Genomic DNA, 23,101 nt, shown 5'->3' on the forward strand with positions numbered 1-23,101 from the left:
GCCACACTGGGACCAGAGTTTATATCTCAAGACTTGCAGTCTTTTCTTCTTTAAAAAAAAAAAAAAAATTAAAGGACAGTGAAGTCCCATCATGTGGGGGCTTAGGTTTTTAACATAATGTAAATGTAAATAAGTATAATGTAAGGCAAACAGTGCCTATAGTCAAACTTAGACAATCTCTTCCATATAATAGAGCACTCTTTTGGTACACCTGGAAGGACATTTTTCCCTAGGAATATAACAAATTATTTCCTTTGGTCGGGCATCCCATGAGGTGGTGACTCGTGACTAGAAAGGGACTCCAGAGCAACAGTCACAGAAAGACCTACTGAGGAGGCAGAACCACCGAGGTAATCCCATAGCCACACAGACCCTCTCGTCAAGTTCACTTCACAATGTCTGCTCAATGGGTAAAGAGATAATAAGAACCTGCATTTGGCTTTTATTCTCTCTTCTTCTCACTGAGTACACACAGCTCCACTGGCATCTGTTAGCTGCTCATGTGAAGTCACACCACTTTCTCCTGTCAGGCCTCTGTCCTTGACCTACTCAACATTTCCTCCATTCTTCCCAATGTTCGCGCCTTTGTTCCAATTCTTAGTGCTCTCGCCTAGTCTATTGCAATCCTCTCCTAAATGTCTACCAGCTGTCCGTCCGTCCCCATCCAGTCCACCCTCTAGAGGCACGTGTCCAGAGAGATCTTCTTAAAGCATTTCTCTGATTGCGACACTCTCAAATCCTTCAGTGGCTCCCTGCTGTCTATGGAATGAAGCCCAAGAATCCCAGTGAGAACCTACTAGAAGCTGGACACTGCACTAAAGACAGGGCCCACGAACATGAGTGAGACAGTACCTGCCCTCAAGAAATTTATGATTTCATAGTATGTCACGAGACAAATACCTAATTAATAAACTAAAGCTGTGTAAAGTAACACAAAGGGTGGGGAGTTAGTCATTCCTGTGTTCAGGAAAGGCTTTGGATGTTTGAGATAAATCTTGAAGGGTAAATAGGAGTTCACAGTGCAATTCCCTAAGCTTCTCTATCTCTCTAAGCATTGGCTTTGTCATTAGTACAAAAAAAAAAAAAAAAAAAAAAAAAAGAAGAGGAAGAAGAAGCTCATAATGAAATCGTATTTTCCTCACAGGTCATGAGGATTTATTTGATTTTTTAAAAAGATTTTATGTATTTATTTATTTATTTATTTGACACAGAAAGAGAGAGCACAAGCAGGGGAAGTGGCAGGCAGATGGAGAAGCAGACTTCCTGCTGAGCAGGAAGCCCAACTTGGGGTTCGATCCCAGAACCCAGGGATCATGATCTGAGCCGAAGGCAGACGCTTAACTGACTGAGCCCCCCAGGTGCCCCTGTGGGAGGATTTAAATGAAATTCTGGCTGTAAGTGGAATTCCTACTGCAAGAGGCAAGCTTGCCCAATGGTTCCCAGATCAAGCTTTAGAGCTAGTCAGACCTGGGGTAGGTCCTGCCTCTACCTCTTACTATAAAATGAGGATAAGGGGCACCTGGGTGGCTCAGTGGGTTACGCCGCTGCCTTCAGCTCGGGTCATGATCCTGGGGTCATGGTCCTGGGATTGAGTCCCGCATCGGGCTCTCAGCTCAGCAGGGAGCCTGCTTCCCTCTCCCTCTCTCTCTGCCTGCCTCTCTGCCTACTTATGATCTCTGTCTGTCAAATAAATAAAATCTTTAAAAAAAAATAAAATGAGGATAATAATAATAATGCCTATCCCGTGGACTAATGAGACAAATGTTTTCATGACATACGTCCAGCACATATGTAATTCCCTCAGCAATACTGTTGGAGCGGTAGTGATGGCAGTGGTGTGAGTGAGAGAATAGCTGCTTGCGTTCACTGGGTGCTCAGTGAACACCGTCTTTTTCATCTGCTCTGAGTGTACCACTAACTGGCCCTTGCTCGTGTCACTCACTGTTTTCAGGCAATTTATGGAAAAATGCTTTGAAAGGACCGATCAGATGCAAGAGGTTATTTCCCCTGTGTGTTTACCTTGTAATAACAAACATTAATAACATTTCTAATTTATTGCCACACTTGATTCTCATAGAATAGGAGGAGTGGGAATGATTACATTTCATTTACAGCAAAAGAAACAGCACAGGGGCGGCCCGGGTGGCTCAGTCAGTTAAGCAACCGACTCTCCATCTCAGCTCAGATCTTGATCTCAAGTTGGTGAGTTCAAGTCCTACATAAGGCATGGAGCTTATTGAAAAGAAAAGGAAAGTAGGGAAAGGAAAGGCAAGGAAAGGAAAGGGAAGCAGCATAGAGAACCTGAGTGGATTTGTCTAGTCTCCACAGTTCTCAAGCCCTGGTCTGCTTACTCCCAAGTCGTAATTTTAGCTCTTCACTTAGTCCCTCTCTGTTAGAACAGGTTTGTCCTGGAAGAGATCTTGGTCTGTTTCCTGGCTATGTATTATTCCTAAGGCAACACTGCCTATCAGGGTAATTTAGTAGAATTTATAAAACAGAAGGTCCTTCAGGGTCCTTATGTTGTCTACATTTTGTTAAAGAACTCTCTCTTTTATCCTCACTTTGAGAGGAAATATATTTTACAAAAATAACAAGAAATGGAGAGTGCACTGTGAGAGTTGAGAGTGCTTGATTTATCTGTTGGTGGCACTCAAGCCCTAACAGTAAGCTCCAGCTCATTCTATCAGCCCGTTGGCCCTGGGAGCTCAGGGTAGGGAGCACAGTCTTGCAGCAGAACAGGAAAAGGCCTATGTCTCCGGGCATGCAGCATAAGGAAGGGGCTCAGGTCTAGAAATCGGTTGCTATTCCTGCTAAGATGCTGGACAAATGAGCTCCCGGCTCTGGGCCTCAGTTTCCCCAACTGCCCAGGGAGGAAAGTAGACTTGCTGGCCTCTCCAAGCCCTTCCAGTTCTGATGGCCTATAACTCCCCGCCCAGTGCTCCCTTCCCCAGGCCTCATTGGGTCAGTCTGTTTCCTGCTCTGTTATTGAGAGATAAGTCCATCCCAGGGCCCTGCTCCAAGATTGACTCCCCTGACCCCCAGGCTCCAAACTTCTGCGCAGTGCTCTGTGTTTACTCAGAACATGCCCTCGACCTTCAGGCTGTGGCTGACCCCAGCGACTGCAGCAGCTCTGCTAATTCTCTGGGGGTAGACAGGCAGCCTTTGCCCCTGAAGGAAACAAGAAAAGGAAAGATGTTTCTCATGAATTTTGGATGTAGTCCCTAGGGGGATTCTTCCCCTCCTGAGATAGCGGGTTCTGATTCTAGGCTTATGGAAATGAGGAAGTGGAAATGAGCTTCAGAAAAGTGTGACCAAAGCTCATTTTAGGCAGGAAGTGCAAACAGCACAGGCTCTGGGTGATGGAAAACAGAAGGAAGGTCCCAGCGCTGGGGCAGAACACATGGGTGAGCTCAGATGAGTGTGAAGTGGGAGTTTGTTTTTTTGTTTGTTTGTTTGTTTGGTTGGTTGGTTGGTTGGTTGGTTTTTGTTTTTGTTTGTTTGTTTGTTTTTTAGATAGAGACAGCTTGTTTGGCTGACCACTGGGGTCACCAGCCCCGGGGTCCCAGTGCACCTGGTGTGCAAATCTTCATGCTTATGTGGACACAGGCTGCTCTCTGATTGACCTCGGTAAAAACCAGAGCTTGAATTTCCTTTGGTGTGCTCGTAAGGGAAAAGGTAGAGAACGGGAGGTATTGGTTTATTCATTTATTTAGCATTTATTGGATGCCTACTATTTACTGGAGCTTAGAGTACAGCAGTAATTAAAACATACAAAAATTCCTTCGTATATGTTTATGTTGCACTGGGGGAAACATAATAAATACTAAACACAATCCACAGAGAATGTAAACAGTGAGAAGTAAGGTGGTAGCCAAAGAAATTCAAAAGAGCAGAGTAAAGAGGGACTGTGTGAGGAGAGGTGAAGGCTGTGATTTAAATATGTTGGTTAGGGTAGTCCTTATTGACAGGGTGACATTTGAGCAAAGACTTGAAGAAGTTGAGGAAGTTAGCCCCGTGGCTTTCTGGGGAAAACCCTTCCAACCAGAGGGAACAGCCAGTGCAAAGGCCCCGAGGTGGGCAAGTGGCTGGTGTGTGTGAAGAGCAGCAAGTGTGAAGCGCAGGCAGTGTGACTGGAGCAGGGGGGGACAAGGATGAGAAGTGCAGTGCAGATAGGGAGCAGGAAAGGAAGACCAGATCACCACTGGGGGTGGGAGATAAGACCCCTGCTCAGTCGCGACAGGCAATGAATGACAGACTTTACAAGCTCTTTCCATGCCATGTTCCATGACCTCTTGACTCTCAGAGGACAATATTATATACTGTGCCCCACAGAGGCCCAAAGATGGTGGTGGGCTTACAAATGACTAACAATTGGCTCTGGCCTGGGGAGGAGATAGGGTGCACAGTAACACACCCCTCACCATTCAGACATGCTAGACGGTCATTACCTCGAGCCAGAGATAATAGCCAAACGCTAAAAATAGGAGGGGATGAGTTTTGTATAATTTGTCTTTAGTGCAATTTAATGAATTGCAACTTTATGAACCCCAATTTCGAATGATGGCTGTGTTTAACAGCAGAAGTTGACAGTTTGTGCTTATAAACTGGGACAAGCCAGCGTCGGCATACTACTGTCTGCAGAGGTCCAAGTGACAAGTGACCCATGAGCTATGAGGGGCAGAGCGGGAACCAGACACCAGGTCATCTGGTCCTTATTCCGGCGCTCTGTGAGGGTTTCCACGTGAAGATCTGAGGATGTTCATTTGGGCTGGGGCTGAACAGGGTCCTTGGTGGCGGTGGTGGCAGGGGAACACGCCAGCTCGCACATTCCTGGGAACTCTGCCTGGCAACACTGGCCTGGGGCAGGTCCTCTCACTGCCCTCAGCTCTTACTCAATCACTGCTTTCAGCCCGTCCCGACGGTGACATACCTTGAGCCAGGCTGCCTCAGCTGCCGAAGAACACAACACGGCTGTGTTTTCTTGTCTTTGGACTGTTCTCCAGCGCTCAACAGTCTGAGGCCCAGCCTCCTAGTCCCTGAGGGGATTTGCATGTGAATGAGCTTGGCTCCGAAGTCCCAGAAGGCACGGGGTGGGGAGTCTTTCACAAGCCAGGGAGAGTGAATCCTTCCTGGCCCTCCTGCCCAGCCCGTTCCCAGACTCTCCCGCCCACCCCCCTCAGTCTCGCTCCCCTGGGACGGTGGGCACTGCCAGTTTCCCACCTGCGGGACGCCCGCTTCCCAGGCTCTCAGAGACCCCTCCCTGTCAGCCCTCTTTTTCTCCCCTTGCTCCTGCTGCCTGGACACCATCCCCTTTTCTGTCCAGACCCCTCCCTACAAAAGGGCCGTCCTTCCCGGGAGCAGTGGGAGTCTTGGACTCCAAGGACCTGCCGGCCCCATGGCTCAGGCCCCACACTGTTAATGGTGTCCAGCATTTGCATGGACACAATACCTTCTTAGGGCCTCATCCCAGCTCTGTTAGGAGCTTTTTACTCTGATTAACACGTAAATAAGAACACTGTACTGGGACTATCATACACCTGGGCCCTGAGCTGGTTCTGCCATTAACCGTGCCTTGTGACTTTGAGCCAATCACTTCACTTCACTGAGTCTCACTTAGCCCATCTAAGACAGAAAAGAGCCTTGTTAGCCTTCTTAGCCTTTCATATCCTTTCTATCTCTGAACTTCTATGGTTCTCTGATTCCAGTTACTGGGCCAGGGCTAGAAGTCTGACCATCAGGATTTTGTCTCAGGTCTGCCACTCCTAGGCTGTGTTTCCTTGGGGACTCACGTCACCTGTCTGGGCCCAGAATCACAATGTCTGCCTGAAATGCATTCATTGCAAGACTACCATCAGAAGCAAATGTAATAAAGAAGGTGAACATACCTGTCTGCTGCAAAGTTCCACACAGAGGAGGGAGATGACTACTACTAGGATTACTGTTATTATTAGTAGCCTTACAGCAAAATGACTTGGCCCAAATCGAAGCATCAACCTCCAGCCCCTCTCACATGAGGTCATCTTGAGTCTTAGACCCACCATCTGTGCTATTTTTACTTCTATGGCCTTCAAGAGCTTCTGGAATGCAGTATACAACATGCACATGCACACACACATCTCCTTTTTCCCCTCGTCCCAGCCTCTCATTTGGAATCCAGTAACTTTAATTTGCTCCTTCTCATAATCTTTAACTGAAATCTGGGCAAGTCAGTAACCTAGCAAGATTGGGCTGTGGAGCCCTGGGCCAGTCCCTGGAGATGATAGACTTAGCAGGAGGGTGACCCCCAGAGCACATAGCACTCCCTTGTGAGTCATAAGTCCTGGGCCCAGGGCTATGAATGAATCACTGGCCTAAATAAATTCCCACATCTAGAGCAATCTTTTGAAATACAGGGAAGTGAGGAGATTCCTGGACTTAAATTCTCTTGTGGGATAGAAGATTTTAGAGATCCCTCCCATTCCTCTGTGAAATCAGTATCAGGTGTCCCCCACCTCCCAGGATTGCCAAGAGGCTCCTCAGAGGGCCAAAGGAACCCAAGACAAATGCCACCTCCCAAATGCAGTGGCCAGACTGTGACAGCTCTCGAGTTCCCTTTCCACCATCAGCCTGGACTCTCGGGTCCTCATAGGACAGGAAGTCTGTGCTGATGACTTCAGTGAGATTAGGAATGAAGGAGTGGAACCTGGAAACCAGAGGGGATCCGGGGACAGTTCCAGTCTCTCGTTCTTCTTCACACTGGGGAATTATCCTTGCCCACCTAGCAGGGGGTCAGCTTGATGACCAGATCTCAGCCATCGTGCTCTTCTCACTGAGGTACTGAGTGCTGTCTAGATCCCAGGGGCCCTTCTAAGTTTCACAAGTATTAGCTCATGTCATGTTCACAACAGTCCTGTGATATTAACACTATTGCTGTCCCTGTGTCACAGATGAGAAAACCTACATCCAGAGTGTATCCATGTCCTAGGGCTGCCATCACATAGTACCAAAAATGAGGCGCCTTATAACAGGAATGTATTTGGTCACAATGCTGGAGGCTGAAGTCTCATTTCAAAGTGTCAGCAGGGCTGTGCCCTGAAGGCTCGGAAGGCTCTAGGGAAGAACCCTTCCTTGCCGCTTCTAGCTTTCTGGTGGTTGTTTACAATTTTTAGCACTCCCCAGTGTGTATGCATGTCTTCAATCTCTGCCTCTCCCTACACTTGGCTTTGCATGTATCCCTGTGAACAAATGTCCCTCTCATAAGGACACCAGTCACTGGATTAGGGTCCCCCTAATGGTCCAGCCAGCATGATGTCATCTTACCTTGATTACATCTGCAAGGCCCTATTTCCAGATAAGATGGAGTCAACTCCAGGGGTTAAGCCTGGACTATATCCTTCAGATATATCTACATCCTTCAGATATAACTATATCCTTCAGAGAAGGGGGACACAATTCAACCTACAACACAGAGAGTTTCAGTGATTTTCCCAGCATCTAACAATTGGTGAAGACTCATGCATGACTCATAATACGATGAAGTCTCTCATGATCCAGTCTCAGTAAGGGGTTTTCAGTAAACAGAAAACTTTAAAAATTCAAAGCAATTCATAATTCAACTCACTCTCTTGAGAAACCAAAACAGAGCAGAGATGTTCTTACCGCAAAGTCTTAAATGCCCAATCCCTCCCACCTCCATCTCTCTCTCTCTCTCTCTCTCTCTCTCTCTCTCTCGTTCTTTCTCCTTCCTCTTCTTTCCTACAAACTCTTCATGAACTCCACACTAAGGGACTCTTCTGTCTCTCTTCACCCATTCATTTTCACCCCACCCACTGACCCCCTCCTTGGACTTCATGATCACAAAGACCGTTTCCTGACAGGAGGCCCTCTTTTCCATGCATTGCTGTATGTGAATGTTAGTTATTATGAATTTCTTGATTGTTTTATCAGAATTTCATTTTTCATCGTATAATTTTGTGGAAATAAAGCAGAGATCGTCATGTCTTTTTCAGCTCTGTTGGGACCCAGGGGCTAGAAGAAATGTTAGGTAGTGACAGAGTAAAGAGGAGTCCCATACCAGAGACTCTGGTGGATATGAGAGACAGAGGGCCCACAAACCGGCGCTGAGCTTCCAAGCTGGGTTAGTTGTCCCTCCTGTGTGCCCCCTGTTTGTTGACCTAAACTAATCATTGACAGAAGCTAGAGGGAAGTGGTTGTGGGTCCAGGTTTCTTTTTAAAATACTTTTAAAATATAAAAACAGAGAAAAAAGAAAGATCTGTAGTTCAACTAGCCATTCAATTCTTAGTTCAAACTGTTAGTTCAACTAACAGTTTGCTCCGATTCTTCTTCTTTTTATTTTCAAAGCATACCTTCTACGTAGTTGTGACTTCACCATGTATATGGCTTTTTTTTTCCTTTTTTGCTTAATATAACCTACTAATAAAGCTTCCAGATCTTTGTAAATTCTCCATTAATGTGATAAATAATGGCTGCCTAATATTTACTAAATCGAGGTGAATTTAACTGTTCCCCCTCCCCAAAATGGAATATTTACATTGTTTCTGAATTTCTATCATTATACATGACTGCTCTACATATCTTTGTTCACGAAAATTTTTCCCACACTTGGAATGTCTTCCCCTAAGTTATTTTCCTAGATAGGGAGCCAAGAGAGAATTTTCCAAGTCAAGGATAATTCAAACAGCCTGATCCATCTTAGAAGTTAGTGAGGGTCTCATCTTTGCAATCAATCATGAAAAGGTTGCATGGTTTTTTGATAAGGGTGTGGTAGAAAAGAAGTTAGACTAAGTAACTCTCAAGGCCTGAAGAACCCACGAGATTGAAATTCTCCAAGTGTCCGTTCAGAATCTCAGTCTTTCCCTTTGTCGCAAATTGTTTCCTCACCCCATAGCATATCTATTGTTGTGTGACAAACCACTCTAGAACTCGGTAGCTGAAACAACATCCGTTTTATTTGCTCAGGTCCTCTGGTCAGAAGTTTGGGCTAGGCTTAGCAGGATGGTCCTTTGGCTGGATTTGCGAGAGGCCATTCCAGTAGAGGCTTGACTGAAGCTGGAAGGTCCAAGATGGCCTCACTCACCTATCTGGCAGTTGGTGGTAGCTGTCATCTGGTTGGTCTGAGACCTCAATTGGGATGATTCGTCTCTGCCCTATGTGACCTTCGCTTCTCCAGTAGGCCTGGCAGGGCTTCCTCACATGGAGGCCCCAGGGCTATATTCCACATGGAAAAGGGCTACAAGGCCCCCTGATGCCTCAAAGGCTACAGGGCCCCTTGGAAGCAGCACCCCATCTCCACATGCCACATGCCTTTTGTCAAAGCAAGTCACAAGGCTTGCACACTTAAGACCTACTTCTTCCTGAAGTACCTTGTCATATACAGCTAGAAACACATACTGACACTTTCAACATTGCCTAGAGATCTCCTAAGCAGAGCCACAAGCTTAGTGTGTACGTTTTTCTACCTTCTATGTTGCCACGTGCAAGTTGTGTCAAACATTTTACCACTACATGACTCAGGTCGCCCTTGCAAGCTTCCTGTAGCTGTTTGTCCCTGCTTTTTCAGCCTCTACTTCCTGCCAATCCAAAACCCAAGCCACGGGTCCTAATTGTTTGTTACAATAGTACCGGACTTCTGATTCCAGTAACTGTACCAGCCAGAGTTCCATGAGGAAAAGCAGAGCATCTGTGAACAATGTGAGGTAATGGCTATTTTGGGTATCAGAAATCACGTGACTAGAGGAGGCGCTGTGGCAGTGAAGGGTGGGGCTGGGTCGTTGGAGGACCATAGTCACTAATCAGCTCCTGAAGCCCTGGCATGGGGGGAGATGTTGGCATCTTCTGGGGAATGTGAGAATTCAAGACCATCTAAGGAGCCAAAGTGGGCCTGTGAAGGGGGGCCAGCGGGGAGGGTTCTGTGAGCAGTTGTTGGCTTTGAGCAGCTCCTACCTCAGTGGGTCCATGTACAAGCATCTGGTGATAGGTCTAGGTCACTGCTGGTCATCAGAGCAGCAGTTTCCAGCAGTGATGGATGCAGAGTGGAGGAGAGTGAGGACAAGCTGGAACCTATCGGGCACATCTACATCTGTCCATCTCTGTGTGTGATCACAAAAACAACCTTCAGACAGTAAGGACCATTGTGTCCTAACTCATGCAAGTGTCTCCTTTGGCCAACTCTACTCCAGAACTATACAGGAAAGGAGATTCTGGGGAATGTAGTTTCCAGATTAACTAAATTGACAGCAGCACAATCCAAGACACTCCATGACTATCTGACTACATTAATTCTGAGAAGTTCTTCAAAGGCCCAGAGAAGATGTCAGAGAAGATCCAGGATATAGCCTGGGGACACTGACAAGCAAAGCCTTGAGGTTTCTGGGTCTGTAGTACAGCCTTTGTTTGTTTGCCTCAAGCCTTGAAGGAGAAGGAGGTTATTGGTTAGGGAATTAGGATGCTGCAGTTATTGGCCTGAAGTCACTACTCGGTAGATAATGACCTGGCCTGATTCGTTTAAATCATGTGACTTTCAAGGCTTCCCATTATAAAATGAGAACAGGGGCATCTGGGTGGCTCAATCGGTTAAGCGTCTGCTTTCAGCTCAGGTCATGGTCCCAGGGTCCTGGGATGGAGCCCCACATTGGGCTTCCTGCTCAGTGGGGAGATTGCTTCTCCCTCTACTCCTCTCCCCATTTGTACTCTCTCTGGCTCGCTCTCTCTCTCTGTCAAATAAATAAAATCTTTCAAAAAATAAAATACAAAGGTAAAATAAAATGAGAACCATCATTCCTGAGCTACCTTCTCCATGCATTGCTCCAAGGACTGGTAGATAGCTGTCAGTGTATCTGTTCAACTCTGATGAAATGACTTTACAGACATGTGGAGAGCAGCCGCAGCTATCCTCCCACAGAAATTGGGCCAACGTGTCTACTGCCCTGCCTTAGTTTTGCCAAGGTTTGTGCGGTTTATACAGGTGAAAATTCATAGAAAACAGACTCTGGCTTCTTCTCCTTAGATCTCTCTTCCCAGCTCCCTGTCCTCAACAGAACCCCTTTCCTATGGCAGGTGGTAGTGGGGAGGAAGGGACAGTTGAGACCCTGACTACCTCTCGGATTTCACTATTCCCTCAGCATGAGAGCTACTGCCTGCCCTCCACCTACTATTTCCATCTCCTTGAGTCCTATTCATCTTTCAGGCCTCAGCTCGAAGAACATTCTCTTTTTCCTAAATGTTTTATGATTTCCTTCAGCTCAATGTCATTTTTTTTCCTTCTTTGACCCCCTGGGGCTTCCTATCTTTCACTGCAATAACTATGACCTGACAATTCCCTAACACATACCCACTTGAGCATTTATATTATTCTCCTACTAAATTTCACTTTCCTCAAGGCAGGGGACTTGCTCTTTAAGCTCATGCAACAAATAAATAATTTTTGGCATCCTCCACACTATAGTCCAGACAGAATTTGGTATATATATATGTACTTTTGAATTGAGTTGAAAGAACACAAATTGAGGACATGCATCCATGTGTTGGCACCCTAAATGATAATAGCCTGAAAGGATATGGTTCCCATAATAAGAAATAGAAAAATGAAGAGTCTGTGATCCCCAGCCAGATGGTTCTCTATTATGAATTTCATGTCTTCATTTGATAAGGTACTTCTCTCCATCATGTTAATATGATGACCCTAGAAATGAGACAGTCCAAACAGAAGCAAGGGTTCAATCTTCTGCTTGTAATCGAGGTAAATGATTTCTGTAGAATTTTATAATTCATAACAGGGACTACAAATATTAACCAAGGTCAGTGACCCCCCCCACCCCTGTCTGGGTAGGAGCTGTCACTGAGCCACATCCTCTCTGGGAGACAGTCCATGCACCCAAGATAAAGTTTGAAGAGGCCCTTGAGCCAGAAAAGTTGTTTTGGCAAAGTGCCTATGTCTTTTGTCATGTACTCTCTGGGTTGGTGGGTTCCTTTCTTCTGGGTCAGAAGAGTTCCAACAGCAAAACTGATATCAGGAAATGCTTGTGGTTATCTCTCTACTCCTGAGCAAGTCACTGGCCGTCTTTGGACCTCAGTTTCCTCTGGAGGGGGGTTGAAATAACTTTTAAATGTCCCTCTTTCCCAGCTCTGATATTCTAAGACTCTATTCTGAGCTGCAGGCTGAATTCCTAAGCTTCCAGAGCCTTTTCTTCCCTGCTCCTAAAGGTAGAGATGGCTCAGATTTTCCATAGGCCTCAGCCAGAACATGCTTACCTGTTCTCTGCAATAGTGTGGCTCTGCATGTGATGACTGTTTATCTGCCATTATGAAAATGTCCTTTATCCTGCAAGTTACAAGAGAGTTTATTATCACAGATCTCCATGTTACCTCTGGTTGGTACTACAGAGAGTAGCTACATGGAAAGTGTCCACTCTACAGAAACTTTGGGGATATCAAAATACAGAAAGGAAGCTGTCGAGTCTGGAAGTGTTAATGCTCAAGGCATCACTATTCATTAAGTAGCTGGCTTGGTATTACATGGTTCTAGATCACGAAGAATTTCAAGTTCATCGAGTTCTTCAAAAGAAAGCAATCAGTGTGTTGAAACTCCTGCTCACCATCTTCTAGTTGGCCTATTGAATGTACGGGCATGATGACTTGTTAGAATACCAGTACGTCAGATTGGAAGAGGATATATAGCTCAGCTAGTTCAAACCCCTGCTCTACCAGGTGGATAGCTGAGAACTAGAGAGCAGGCAGTCATGGAACAGTTTACGGTAGTCAGGAACAGGCCCAGGACCTCCAACTGCCAGGTCTATCTACCTTATACTACTCCAAAATAGAAGTCACCAAGACAGTGGTCTCCCCTTCATGCCTATTTTAAGCCTTCACTCTAAACCTACTTAGTCTTATTTTTATTAAGTTCTAATAAGAGCAGCTTAACTAATTTCTATTTTACAACACATTTCAGTTAACAAACTGATTAAAAAAAAAGACACAAAATAAAACACTATATAAGGGAGACAGAAGAATTGCAAAGGCATTATGGTCTGGGGTTGTTCCATGCAGGGCAGGTAACATGACACAACACGATATCCCCAAGGTGGTTGACATTCATAATAATGTCCCTGGATCACCAAAAAGGGTTAGCATGTTTCACCTAAGAAAGCAGGGATTTGTATAAAGCACTTTGAAAGGGGGGCCTGGGTGGCTCAGTTGGTTAAGCACCTGCCTTCAACTCAGGTCATGATCCCGGGGTCCTGGGATCAAGTCCCACATCTGGCACTTGTGCAGTGGAGAGTCTGCTTCTCCCTCTCCCTCTGCTGCTTCCCCCCTCTCGTATTCTCTCCTCTCTTGCTCACTCTCTCTCTCAAATAAATAAATAATTTTTTGAAAAAATAAAGCACTTTAAAAAGCATTACATCAAATAATAATAATAATAATAAATTAGTTATAGTCAGATAAAACTTCAGCTATCTGGAAAACTCAGATAACCAAAATAATAAACCAGCCATGGTGGTCGAAGAAGTGACTGTGTGCAGATAGGTACAGTCTACAGTAATAAGGCTGGTGTGAGTTTGGCCAGTATCTGCAGAGAAGAGAAATAAACAGCAAAGCCATGATCTCATCTTCTGTTTACACTTCAGTTCCCAAAGTTAGTGATTAATTGTCCTTGTGCTTTGTTGCCAAGGCAAATTGTTTTTCTTTAAAACTTCCACTTATCTTAAATAAATAAATCATTAGTTTCAAAACAGAAGTGTCAAATGTCAAGATACTTCTGACATACTAAGCTAATGAACAAAACAATGAATGCATTAGAAGCTACTAGAGATAGGCAGAGCCTTTGAGAACTTTCCTTTAATGACTTTGAAAGGCAGCAGGATCATTCTAGCTAAGAGATTTTCTCATGCATCTTGGCTAAAATGTTAATCTAGAGGTTGCCAACACAAACACAACCTCTAAAGAAGCCAGTTAGTGTAAATGATACAGTGGTAGGTAGACCAAGTATGCATACATAGTCAAATACATATACCAACCAGCTACTATATCACGCTTCCCAAACCAAACTCATACAATGTCAGCTTATGCAACCAGTTCAGTATCTGTACTTGGGTCTCTGAATTTACACAGGGCCTCCGGCTCTTCCAAAGTAGGGAATTCTTTCAGCAAATAGGTCATTTTTGCCTCTGAGTCTTAACACAAACACAACCATTTCAGAGAAGATTCCAGTCATTCCTGAATTATGAAGACCACCTATTAAATATAGTTCTATTTACTCAATTTCCCTTTTCAGACATTTTCGTGTCTTTCCTTTACTCACAGAAGGAAGAGTCACACAGCATTATTATGGTATTCAAGCTCGGTCATCTTTTTTTTTTTAAGATTTATTTATTTATCTGAGAGAGAGCATAAGCAGCTCAGTCATAATCTCATTTCAACCTATCCTGCAATGTACTTCTCCTTCTATAATCCCCACAGACTCCCTGGCTTCTCATTGTTCTCAGAACAGCCCTCAAATTTTAGTTCTTGACAACAAACATTTGTTGGGTAACTGCTATGCGCCAGGTCTCCCTCCACCTCCACCTCCAGGCACTGAAAACGCATCTGCAAAGAAAACAGTGTCCGCTCTCCTGCAGTTTCCATTCTGATGGGATCTTTCATCTCCTTCCGAAGTGCGCGTTCCCAGTGCTTGTGTTCCCGCTGAAGCCCTTGTCGCACTGTACAATATCCCTGTGTGTGTGTTTCTGTCCATCTAAACCCTGTCTCCGCATGCACAGCTCCCATGCTTTGCTCACAGGCAGGCACCCACTGAATGCTCAGTGACTGACCTGCAGTTCGTCTCTCTTCTTTGGAAATGTGGTCAGTTTCTGTTGCATATGGAATCTACCCGTGAGGTTCTCTAACTCTTTCTGAATTCTAAATATTGAGTTATTTTCAATAAATAAGCCATTTTGCTGTCTATAGGAATGACAGATGTCAAGCTACTTCTGATGGACTTATATAAGTGAATGAAGCACCGACTAAACGGGCACATAGACTTAACCCATACTGCGTGATTCCTCAAGTCCCAGAATCTTGCATCCCCTTTCTCTGGGTTTCTCAGCCTGCCTGGTGTACTCATGGGAAGGCTCTCCCTCTTTTCTCCTGGAGACCAGCAGGGAAGTTAATTTGGGAAGCTACTTATCTTGTTCCCTCTCTCTTTGACCCCAAAGGTAGAAACAGAAGAGCAGGTGCTGGCAACGTTCTGTGGCCAGGAGACTACAGACACAGAGCAGACCCCTGGCCAGGAAGTCGTGTTCTCCCCCGGCTCCTTCATGTCCATCACCTTCCGGTCAGATTTCTCCAATGAGGAGCGATTCACAGGCTTTGATGCCCACTACATGGCCGTGGGTAAGTTGCAGAAGTGGATGGCTCATCCCCAGGTCTCCCTTTCTCTCTAAAAACTAAAAGTACCATAAGCTCTCTTCTTCACAAGGAACACATACATACTCACCATGGAGATTCTGCCATTAATGTCTTACTGCATTTGCTCTATCACATATCTACCCATTTATCTTCTATCTATCCATCAATCCATCTTTTTTGCTGCATTTCAAAGTAAATTACAGACAGCAGTACACTTTTTCCTAAATACTTTAGCATGCAAATCATTTTGGTGAAGAGCAATACCTATCTACAATTTTCTTTCTTTGAATGTAAAATTTTTATTCAATGAAATGTACAAGCCTAAGCACACTTGTTGATTTTTGAGAAATTTATTTGTATGTGACCCAAACCCCTGATAAGATATTGAACTTAACCATTAACCCAGAAAAATTCCCTTACATTCCTTCCCAATCACATTCTGCTCCCATCTCCCTTAGAGGCAACAACTGTTCCAATTTTTTTTCCAACATAGATTAGTGTTGCCTCTTCTGAAACTTCATATAAATGAACATACACAAAATATATTCTGGAAGTGAGGATTCTTTTACTCAGGATAAAGTTTCTGAGGTTCGGTCATGTTGCAACACATTGATAATTCGTTCCTTTCCTGGCAGAGCAATTTTCTATTGTATGAATATTCTACAATCTGTTTATCCATTCTTCCACTGATGGACACCTGCGCTCTATCCATTCTTTGGCTCTCATTACAGAGGTTCTCATTAAAGAGGTTTCCTGTACTAGCCTTTTTCTGGACATATGTTTTCACTTGTATTGGGTAAATATCTAGGAGTAGTATTATTGGGTCATAGGGAAGGACTATATATTAATTTTACAAGAAATTGCCAGACCTTTCCCAAAGGATTTTTGTACCATTTTATATTCCTTCACCAATGTATCAGGGTTTGATGCTGTCAATTTTTCAATTTTTAAAATTTAAAATTCTGGCGGGATATGTAGTGGTACCTCATTATGGTTTTGACTTATATTTCCCTGGTGACTAATGATGTCAACCATTTTTTCATGTGCCTTTTGGCCATTCCTGTATCTGTTGGGGAATAATATACCATTAAATCCTTAAATCGGGTTGAGAACATACGTTTTAATGTTTACATTTCCACTGCTGAGGGAAGTGACGTAGAGAGAGAGGCGCAGCATGGACTAGACGTGAAGAGTGAGCTCTGGAGCCAGCCTCCCTGGCTGTGAATGTTGACTCCACCACTTACCATCTCTGTGATGTGGAGTAAGTTCTTTAAAGGCCCCAAGTCTCTGTTTCATCATCTGTGGAATGTGAATGGTAAGAGGGTAACAGTCCTGCTTGTTATTACCACAAGCATTAAAGGGTACTGGCACCATGAGGACTCAGCTTGCCTGGCCTTGAACCTGGCTCTCTGCCATCTTGGGTAAGTTGCCTTGTGCTGCTCTGAGTTCCAGTTTCCTCATTTGTAAAGGGAAGCAATGGCTACTTCTGGGCTTTATGTGAAGCTAGCACAGGGAGTGGCCCATACAACGTGCTCTGTAGATGGTGGCTGTCGTCTTCATCCTCACACATGGATTGATTGCCCTGCAGATGTGGACGAGTGCACTGAGCGGGAGGACGAGGAGCTGTCCTGTGACCACTATTGTCATAACTACATCGGCGGCTACTACTGCTCCTGCCGCTTTGGCTACCTCCTCCACACAGACAACAGGACCTGCCGAGGTGGGGCCCAGGGATCACACTACATATCACCATTCTGTGCCATGTTTTCCAATAAGATTAGGGGAGGCTCCGAGGAGGGACAGATACAGAGTAGGAACAATTAGAAATGAAGCCAGAGAGCTCTGCCTCAGATACCACATGGACGAAGGAGCTGAAATGCCCACCAGCTGGGAAGTCTGGGTTCAGGTTCCCAAAGGACCACATTTGAGAAGCCCTAACCTCTAGGCCCTCTTTCTTCCTCGGCAGCAGGAATTTATGCTCTCCTACTGTAGGTAACAAGTCTGGCCAAGTTATGGGAAAACCTGGGTTTCCTGGTCCCCGTGCTCTGAGCCATGAGCTTGGCCTCACACAGCAATTCCTTTTCCTCCTCACTCCCATGGCCTCCCAAGTTCCTCTGTGATCAAAAGAACCTCAGTCCAAAGGAAAGATGTGGGAAGAGAGAGGCAAAGAGAGACAGCAAGAAAATGCCCCATTCCTTCTCTCTTCATCTTCCTGTCTAGTCAACATGCCCACCCAGCTGTTGCGTCCAGGCAGGGCAGCAATGGAGAAATGGACAAATAGAAGGCTTCAGCCACTTTCCCTGAGGGCCTCCCTGGCTAGTGGGGTCATTGCCACAGAAGAAAATGGCGAAATGTAATCAGTGCTGTAAAAGAAGTGTGGGCTCGGCACAATCTTACCTGAGTCTACACTGCATAGTGAGCAGACATGTCCCAGAGATGGTGACCCTTGGCAGAGAAGGAAGACGACGGAAAAGGAGGGTGCTTCAGGCAGAGAGAAGAGCTTCTGCAAAAATTCAGAGTCCTGATAGAACGTGGCATGTCTGGGGCATTGACAGCAGATTAGTATGGATGGTTACAGGGTAAGGATCTGTGTTTTAGGAGGGTCTCATGGAAACCAAGTGGGGGATCATTGGAGGAGAGCAAAACTGGAAGCAAGACTTCCTTTCCTTCCTCCTTCAAAAGCTTTCCTTGCTTCTAGGGGAAAACAAGACAAAACAAAACAAAACCCATGTGACTCATCATTATAAAGCAGGCACATACAGGAGGTTTCTTCAAGAGGGCTGTATTTTCTCTGCTTTTCATTCTGGAGGTGTTTATTGAGTATCTACTACATGCTAAGTACAGTGAGGGCTGAGAATGAGTAGAGCTCCTCAATCTTTGTTTTCAGTTTCTCCTCTGCCTCCAGGAGACTTTTTAAACATTATCTTCCTAATTTCCCCTAGCTGTGAAATCTTAATACCACAGGTAATACTATATATGTGTTTATGTACTCTGTCCATCGGTGTATTATGAATAAAAAGAGTAATCCTTCCAAAAAAACCCCAAACAATTTTAGCCCCCATGGGGGCGATGTCACCCCCCAGAGAGTGCTTGGAGTAGGAAATGAAAAAAGATGAGGATTCAAGAGGATTCAAGATTCTCTTAACCATGCTCTGCAGCTCAAAGCTATAGGACTTCAGGTTAACCGTGCCCCCTCTCTGAGCCAGTTTTCTCACTTGCAAACGAGCACAATAAATAGGGGCTTAGAAAGGATTGACATCCCATATTTAAGATGGGTCAGCCCAAGGAGAAAGTTTTGGTGGCCAATAAAGGGCCTTTGCAGGGCTAAGCTATGGCCATGATCCCAGGACATTGGGTCCTTTGTTGCAGCTACAGTGGGGAACAAAGCAGAATCCCTGAGCTCAGGGAACTTACAATTTAGTGGGGGCAAGAAAATCCACCAGCGAATATACTGCATAATGTCAGGTAGTAGTCAGCAGCAAGAGGAGAAACAGCAAGGTTAGACACCAAAGAGTGAGGGTATGTGTGAGGGTCCTGTGTTGGATGAGGGATCAGGAAGACTTTGAACAGAGAATGGAGTTCTGGGCTGAGGGGAGAAGAAAAGAAGGTCCACTTGATTCTCCCTCCCACTCTGTCTCAAAACCTTTCCATCTCAGACCTCTCCTTTCCCCTCACCAATACCAGAGAATCTGATGAGAAGGCTTTCACACTTACTGCCTTTGAACCTTGACTCTGAAAATTACTAGGTGTGTGATCTTGGATAAATTAATTCTACCCATCAATAAAATAGGGATAGTGATGCCTTCCCTGATTGCTTCTCAGGACCAGTGGGAAAAATATAGTAACAGATAAGAAAGGGATTGCTGTGGGCTTGGTTTTGGTGTGCCACTTTGCTCTGGTATGTTCCCACAGTGGAGTGCAGTGACAACCTCTTTACCCAGAGGACCGGCGTGATCACCAGCCCTGACTTCCCCAACCCTTATCCTAAGAGCTCAGAATGCTTCTACACGATAGAGCTAGAGGAGGGTTTCATGGTCAGCCTGCAGTTTGAGGACATTTTTGACATTGAGGATCATCCTGAGGTGTCCTGCCCCTATGACTACATCAAGGTAAGCCTACAATGGACGCTTGCCCTGGGGATGCTGGGAAATCTTGGCTGAATTGGGAAAATTGATATCGTTGGCCCTTTATCTTCTCCCAGGATAGGGGACCAAGCTGCTTGCTTCCCAAAAGGTCATTATTTAAAATAGCATCTACCAGCTTAATCGGATCCAGCCTAGGGATCTTCCCTGATTGAATGCTAACTTCTTGGTTAAAAGAATCCCTTTTGCCAAGTTATATGACATCATCATGAAGTAATACCAGATGTGAAGGTCATGGGGACCATCTTAGAATCCTGCCTACCACACACAGTAGCCCAGGAGCTATGCTGTAAGCCTTCTCCAGGCACTTAATTTCATGGGGCTTCACTTTTCCCCCCATCCACAATAAGGGTGATAAGATAGAGATATCGCCCAGGATTGTAGAAGTCACCAGATGAGGGCTTGGGAGTCCTGATTCTTGGAGAAGGAAAGAAAAAGAGTTAGAGACACAACCTGGGCCTGGGAGTCCGAAAATCCAGATCAGCTAATAGTGCCTACTTCCTTCTCTCCATTCCCCACTGACGGCCCCCAGGCCAAACCCCATCATCTCTGTTGCAAAGCTTCCAGCTGGTTTTCTTGTTTCCACCCTTGCCCTACATTGTCTGCTCTCCACGGCTTCGAGGCTGAGCTTTATAAAAGCCAGATTAAATTGGGATTGTTCTTGGAAGTAAATGTAAATTCCTCAACACCATGTGGTGTTTGCCTGCCTTTCCTACTTCATGCTATGGTACTCCCTCTGCTTCAGCCACTCTGGCTTCCTTTCTGTTCTTAATACTTGCTGGGCCCTTTCCCACCTTTGATCTTAACCTTTACATATGCTGTTTTCTCTGCCTGGAAAGTATTTTCCCCTCTTCCTTATGTCTTAAATCCAACCAAAGAAGCCATCTGTGACCACCTATTTGAAGTTTTATTACAAAATTAAGTAAAGTTTAATCTAATATATAAATAATAAATTAGGTTACACAGATTTTACCACATAAATTATAAATATATAGGATATATTTATATTATATGTATATATCATCCTGATTATTTTTTATAATTTGTGCCACCGCATGTAATTATTTTGCTTGTCATTTATTGTTAGTCCCACTCCCCCATCCCTGCCATCCTTGACTAGACTGCAGATTCTGTGAGAGCAGAGTCCCTTTCTATCCTATGCCCCTGGACAGGGCTCTGTCCCTTTCTGAGCCTGGAATGTTCATCTCTGAGAAGAGAGTTATTAGCCTGCCTCATCCACTACCAAGATTGTTGTAATCTGTAAATGAGAGAGTGGAGATGGAACTCTTTGGTGAATGGTGATGCCCACTAAAAACACACTAGGGGTTCATATGGAGGCTTCCAGAAAACCAGGGTGCAGTATAGAGATGGTCCCAGCAGCTGCTACCACTGCTCAGATGTAACCCTTTATCTCCATCTTGCTCCTCATAGATTAAAGCTGGTCCAAATGTTTTTGGGCCCTTCTGTGGAGAGAGAGCCCCAGAACCCATCAATACCCAGAGCCACAGCGTCCAGATCCTGTTCCGCAGCGACAACTCAGGGGAGAACCGGGGCTGGAGGCTCTCGTACAGGGCGACAGGTAACACGGCCTCTCTCTCTGTGGGTCATGCTTGGTCACTGTGCTCAGCCCTCATGGGGCAGTGGCTGAGAGATGAGGGGTACAGACTTGGGACTCCCCTGGGGTTGTGCAGGACCCCCAGCTCTGCTACAGAGGAGTGTGGAACCAGGTACATTCTCTCTCCTGACTCAGTTTCCCATCCATAAAATAGGGACAAGAGAAGCAATAATGGTGGGTTTAGACTAGACATAGCTTTCAAACTTACTACACTTCAGAATCACATAAGCAGATTTAAAAAAACAACAAACAAAACCCCACCTTGTTTCCTAAACTCTACTCTTTCACACTGATTCATTGGGCCTGGAGAGAACCATCCCAGTTCAGCTCTCTCCAAGACTGGGGCAGGGATGTGAGTGTGGGCCCATAGCTCGTAATGTTTCATCATGGCGGTTTGACGCCTGTGGCCACAGACTGGTAGCACCCACAGGCAACATTCGCCAGTACTCCAAGGCAGCCTGTCCTGGCCCAAACTCTGGGAGAGCCATTTGCCCCAGCAGTCTGCAGTAAACTGAGGAAGAAGAGGGTGCTGGGTGTGGCTAATCCAGCTCATAGATCTGATATCCTGATCTTTCCTGCATTATCACACTGGTGTCCAATTCTAGGGAGAGTTTGTCCAGGAAAAATTGTCAGGGGCAAACTCAGGCCTGGGAATCCTGTCCAAGGTAGCCTTTGGAAGGGAAAGCTCAGAGGCATATGGTCGCAGTCTCTCTAACACTTTGAAAAATGGTCTTGGGGAGAAAAAGCAATTAGAGTCATCCTGAGCAGCCCAAGAGGACAAATTCTGCCCTGTAAGAGCAAATTACAAGGAGACAGATTTTAGTTGAATAGAAAAATACTGTTCCTTTGATTAGAGTCTAGTAAGAAAGGTAAAGGTTTGCTAGGTATTGAGTTCCCTGTCACTGTAGGAATACAAAAAGATGTTTGGTGTCTACTATGGAAGATGTTATAAAGGCAAACTCAGACAAGGGTTGCACTCAGTGACACCTAATATCCTGCTCAACCCTGAGTCATGACAAAATCGTTTGGCCAACCACCTCATTTTACAGATGAGGAACTAGAGGTCCAAGTTGGAAAGTCACCTGCTCAAGCTTCCAGAATAACTCTTCAGGGCCTAGAAGGTGCAGGCCCACAGCACCCAGTTCTGTGGGTTTCCCCTGCACCACACCTTGCACCCCAGGGGCCAGCTGCCTGTTGCAGACTTTTCCCTGTTTTCTCACCCACTGTCCTTTCATTGCTCTCACCAGGGAATGAGTGCCCAGAGCCACAGCCTCCTGTCCATGGGAAAATCGAGCCCCTACAAACCACATATTCCTTCAAAGACCAGGTGCTCATCAGCTGTGACACAGGCTACAAAGTGCTGAAGGTACAGGGTCCTGCTGGGGGAGGAAGAGCCACCAGGCCTGAGGAATGCTCCAGGGCCTCCCAAGGCCGATGGGCTTCCAGAGCTTGTCATGGTCCCACCACAGGATTCCCTAACTTCCCCTTAAACTTCCAACGTGTTCCAGAAATTCCAGTCCTTTGAAAATCCAAAGCAGGCATCCCAGATTTTCACCTCTGGAAATGGCACAGAAGTCTTCTATCAGAGCTTGGGCTGATTTGAATATCAAAAACAAATCAAGATCCATTCATCCCTACAATCAGGACAGACAACATTAACAAAGTTCATCAATCAGGCCTACTGGGGGAGACCGGGACAGGAAGGAGAGATTTTAGAGGCGGCAGACAGATAGTGCTCACTATCCTAGGAATCACCTGGCTGATTTAAAAATAATATGAATTGACCTCACAGGCCCCTCACTTGAGATGAATTAAAGCAGAATCCCTGGGTAAGTGTCGGTGATTGGTTTTTTGTTATGTTACCCAGGTGAGACTGGTGTGAGCCAAGCTAGAGGAAGGTTCTCAAGGAATGAGTCTCCATGTAGGGTCCCCACCACAGCATCACATCACTTATTAGAAATC

General features: G+C 45.4%; 1 protein-coding gene across 3 annotated transcripts in view; it reads left to right on the top strand.

Annotated features, from left to right (window-relative positions):
• LOC111147948 (mannan binding lectin serine peptidase 1) overlaps positions 1 to 23,101 on the top strand; it is a 62,435-nt gene that overhangs the window by 13,181 nt on the left and 26,153 nt on the right. For 2 of the 3 annotated variants that reach the window (XM_022504222.1, XM_022504232.1), the window contains exons 3-7: positions 15,190 to 15,367; positions 16,971 to 17,102; positions 19,295 to 19,491; positions 20,956 to 21,103; positions 22,387 to 22,505. In XM_022504222.1, coding sequence (XP_022359930.1) covers positions 15,190 to 15,367; positions 16,971 to 17,102; positions 19,295 to 19,491; positions 20,956 to 21,103; positions 22,387 to 22,505 — 774 coding nt within the window. Of the gene's footprint in view, positions 1 to 15,093; positions 15,368 to 16,970; positions 17,103 to 19,294; positions 19,492 to 20,955; positions 21,104 to 22,386; positions 22,506 to 23,101 lie in introns of those variants that run through there. The other variant, XM_022504242.1, reaches the window with a different exon arrangement.

Source organism: Enhydra lutris, unplaced genomic scaffold (genome assembly GCF_002288905.1).
Source record: "Enhydra lutris kenyoni isolate GAN:26980312 unplaced genomic scaffold, ASM228890v2 scaffoldscaffold2, whole genome shotgun sequence".
In the NCBI taxonomy this organism is placed as follows: domain Eukaryota; kingdom Metazoa; phylum Chordata; class Mammalia; order Carnivora; family Mustelidae; genus Enhydra; species Enhydra lutris.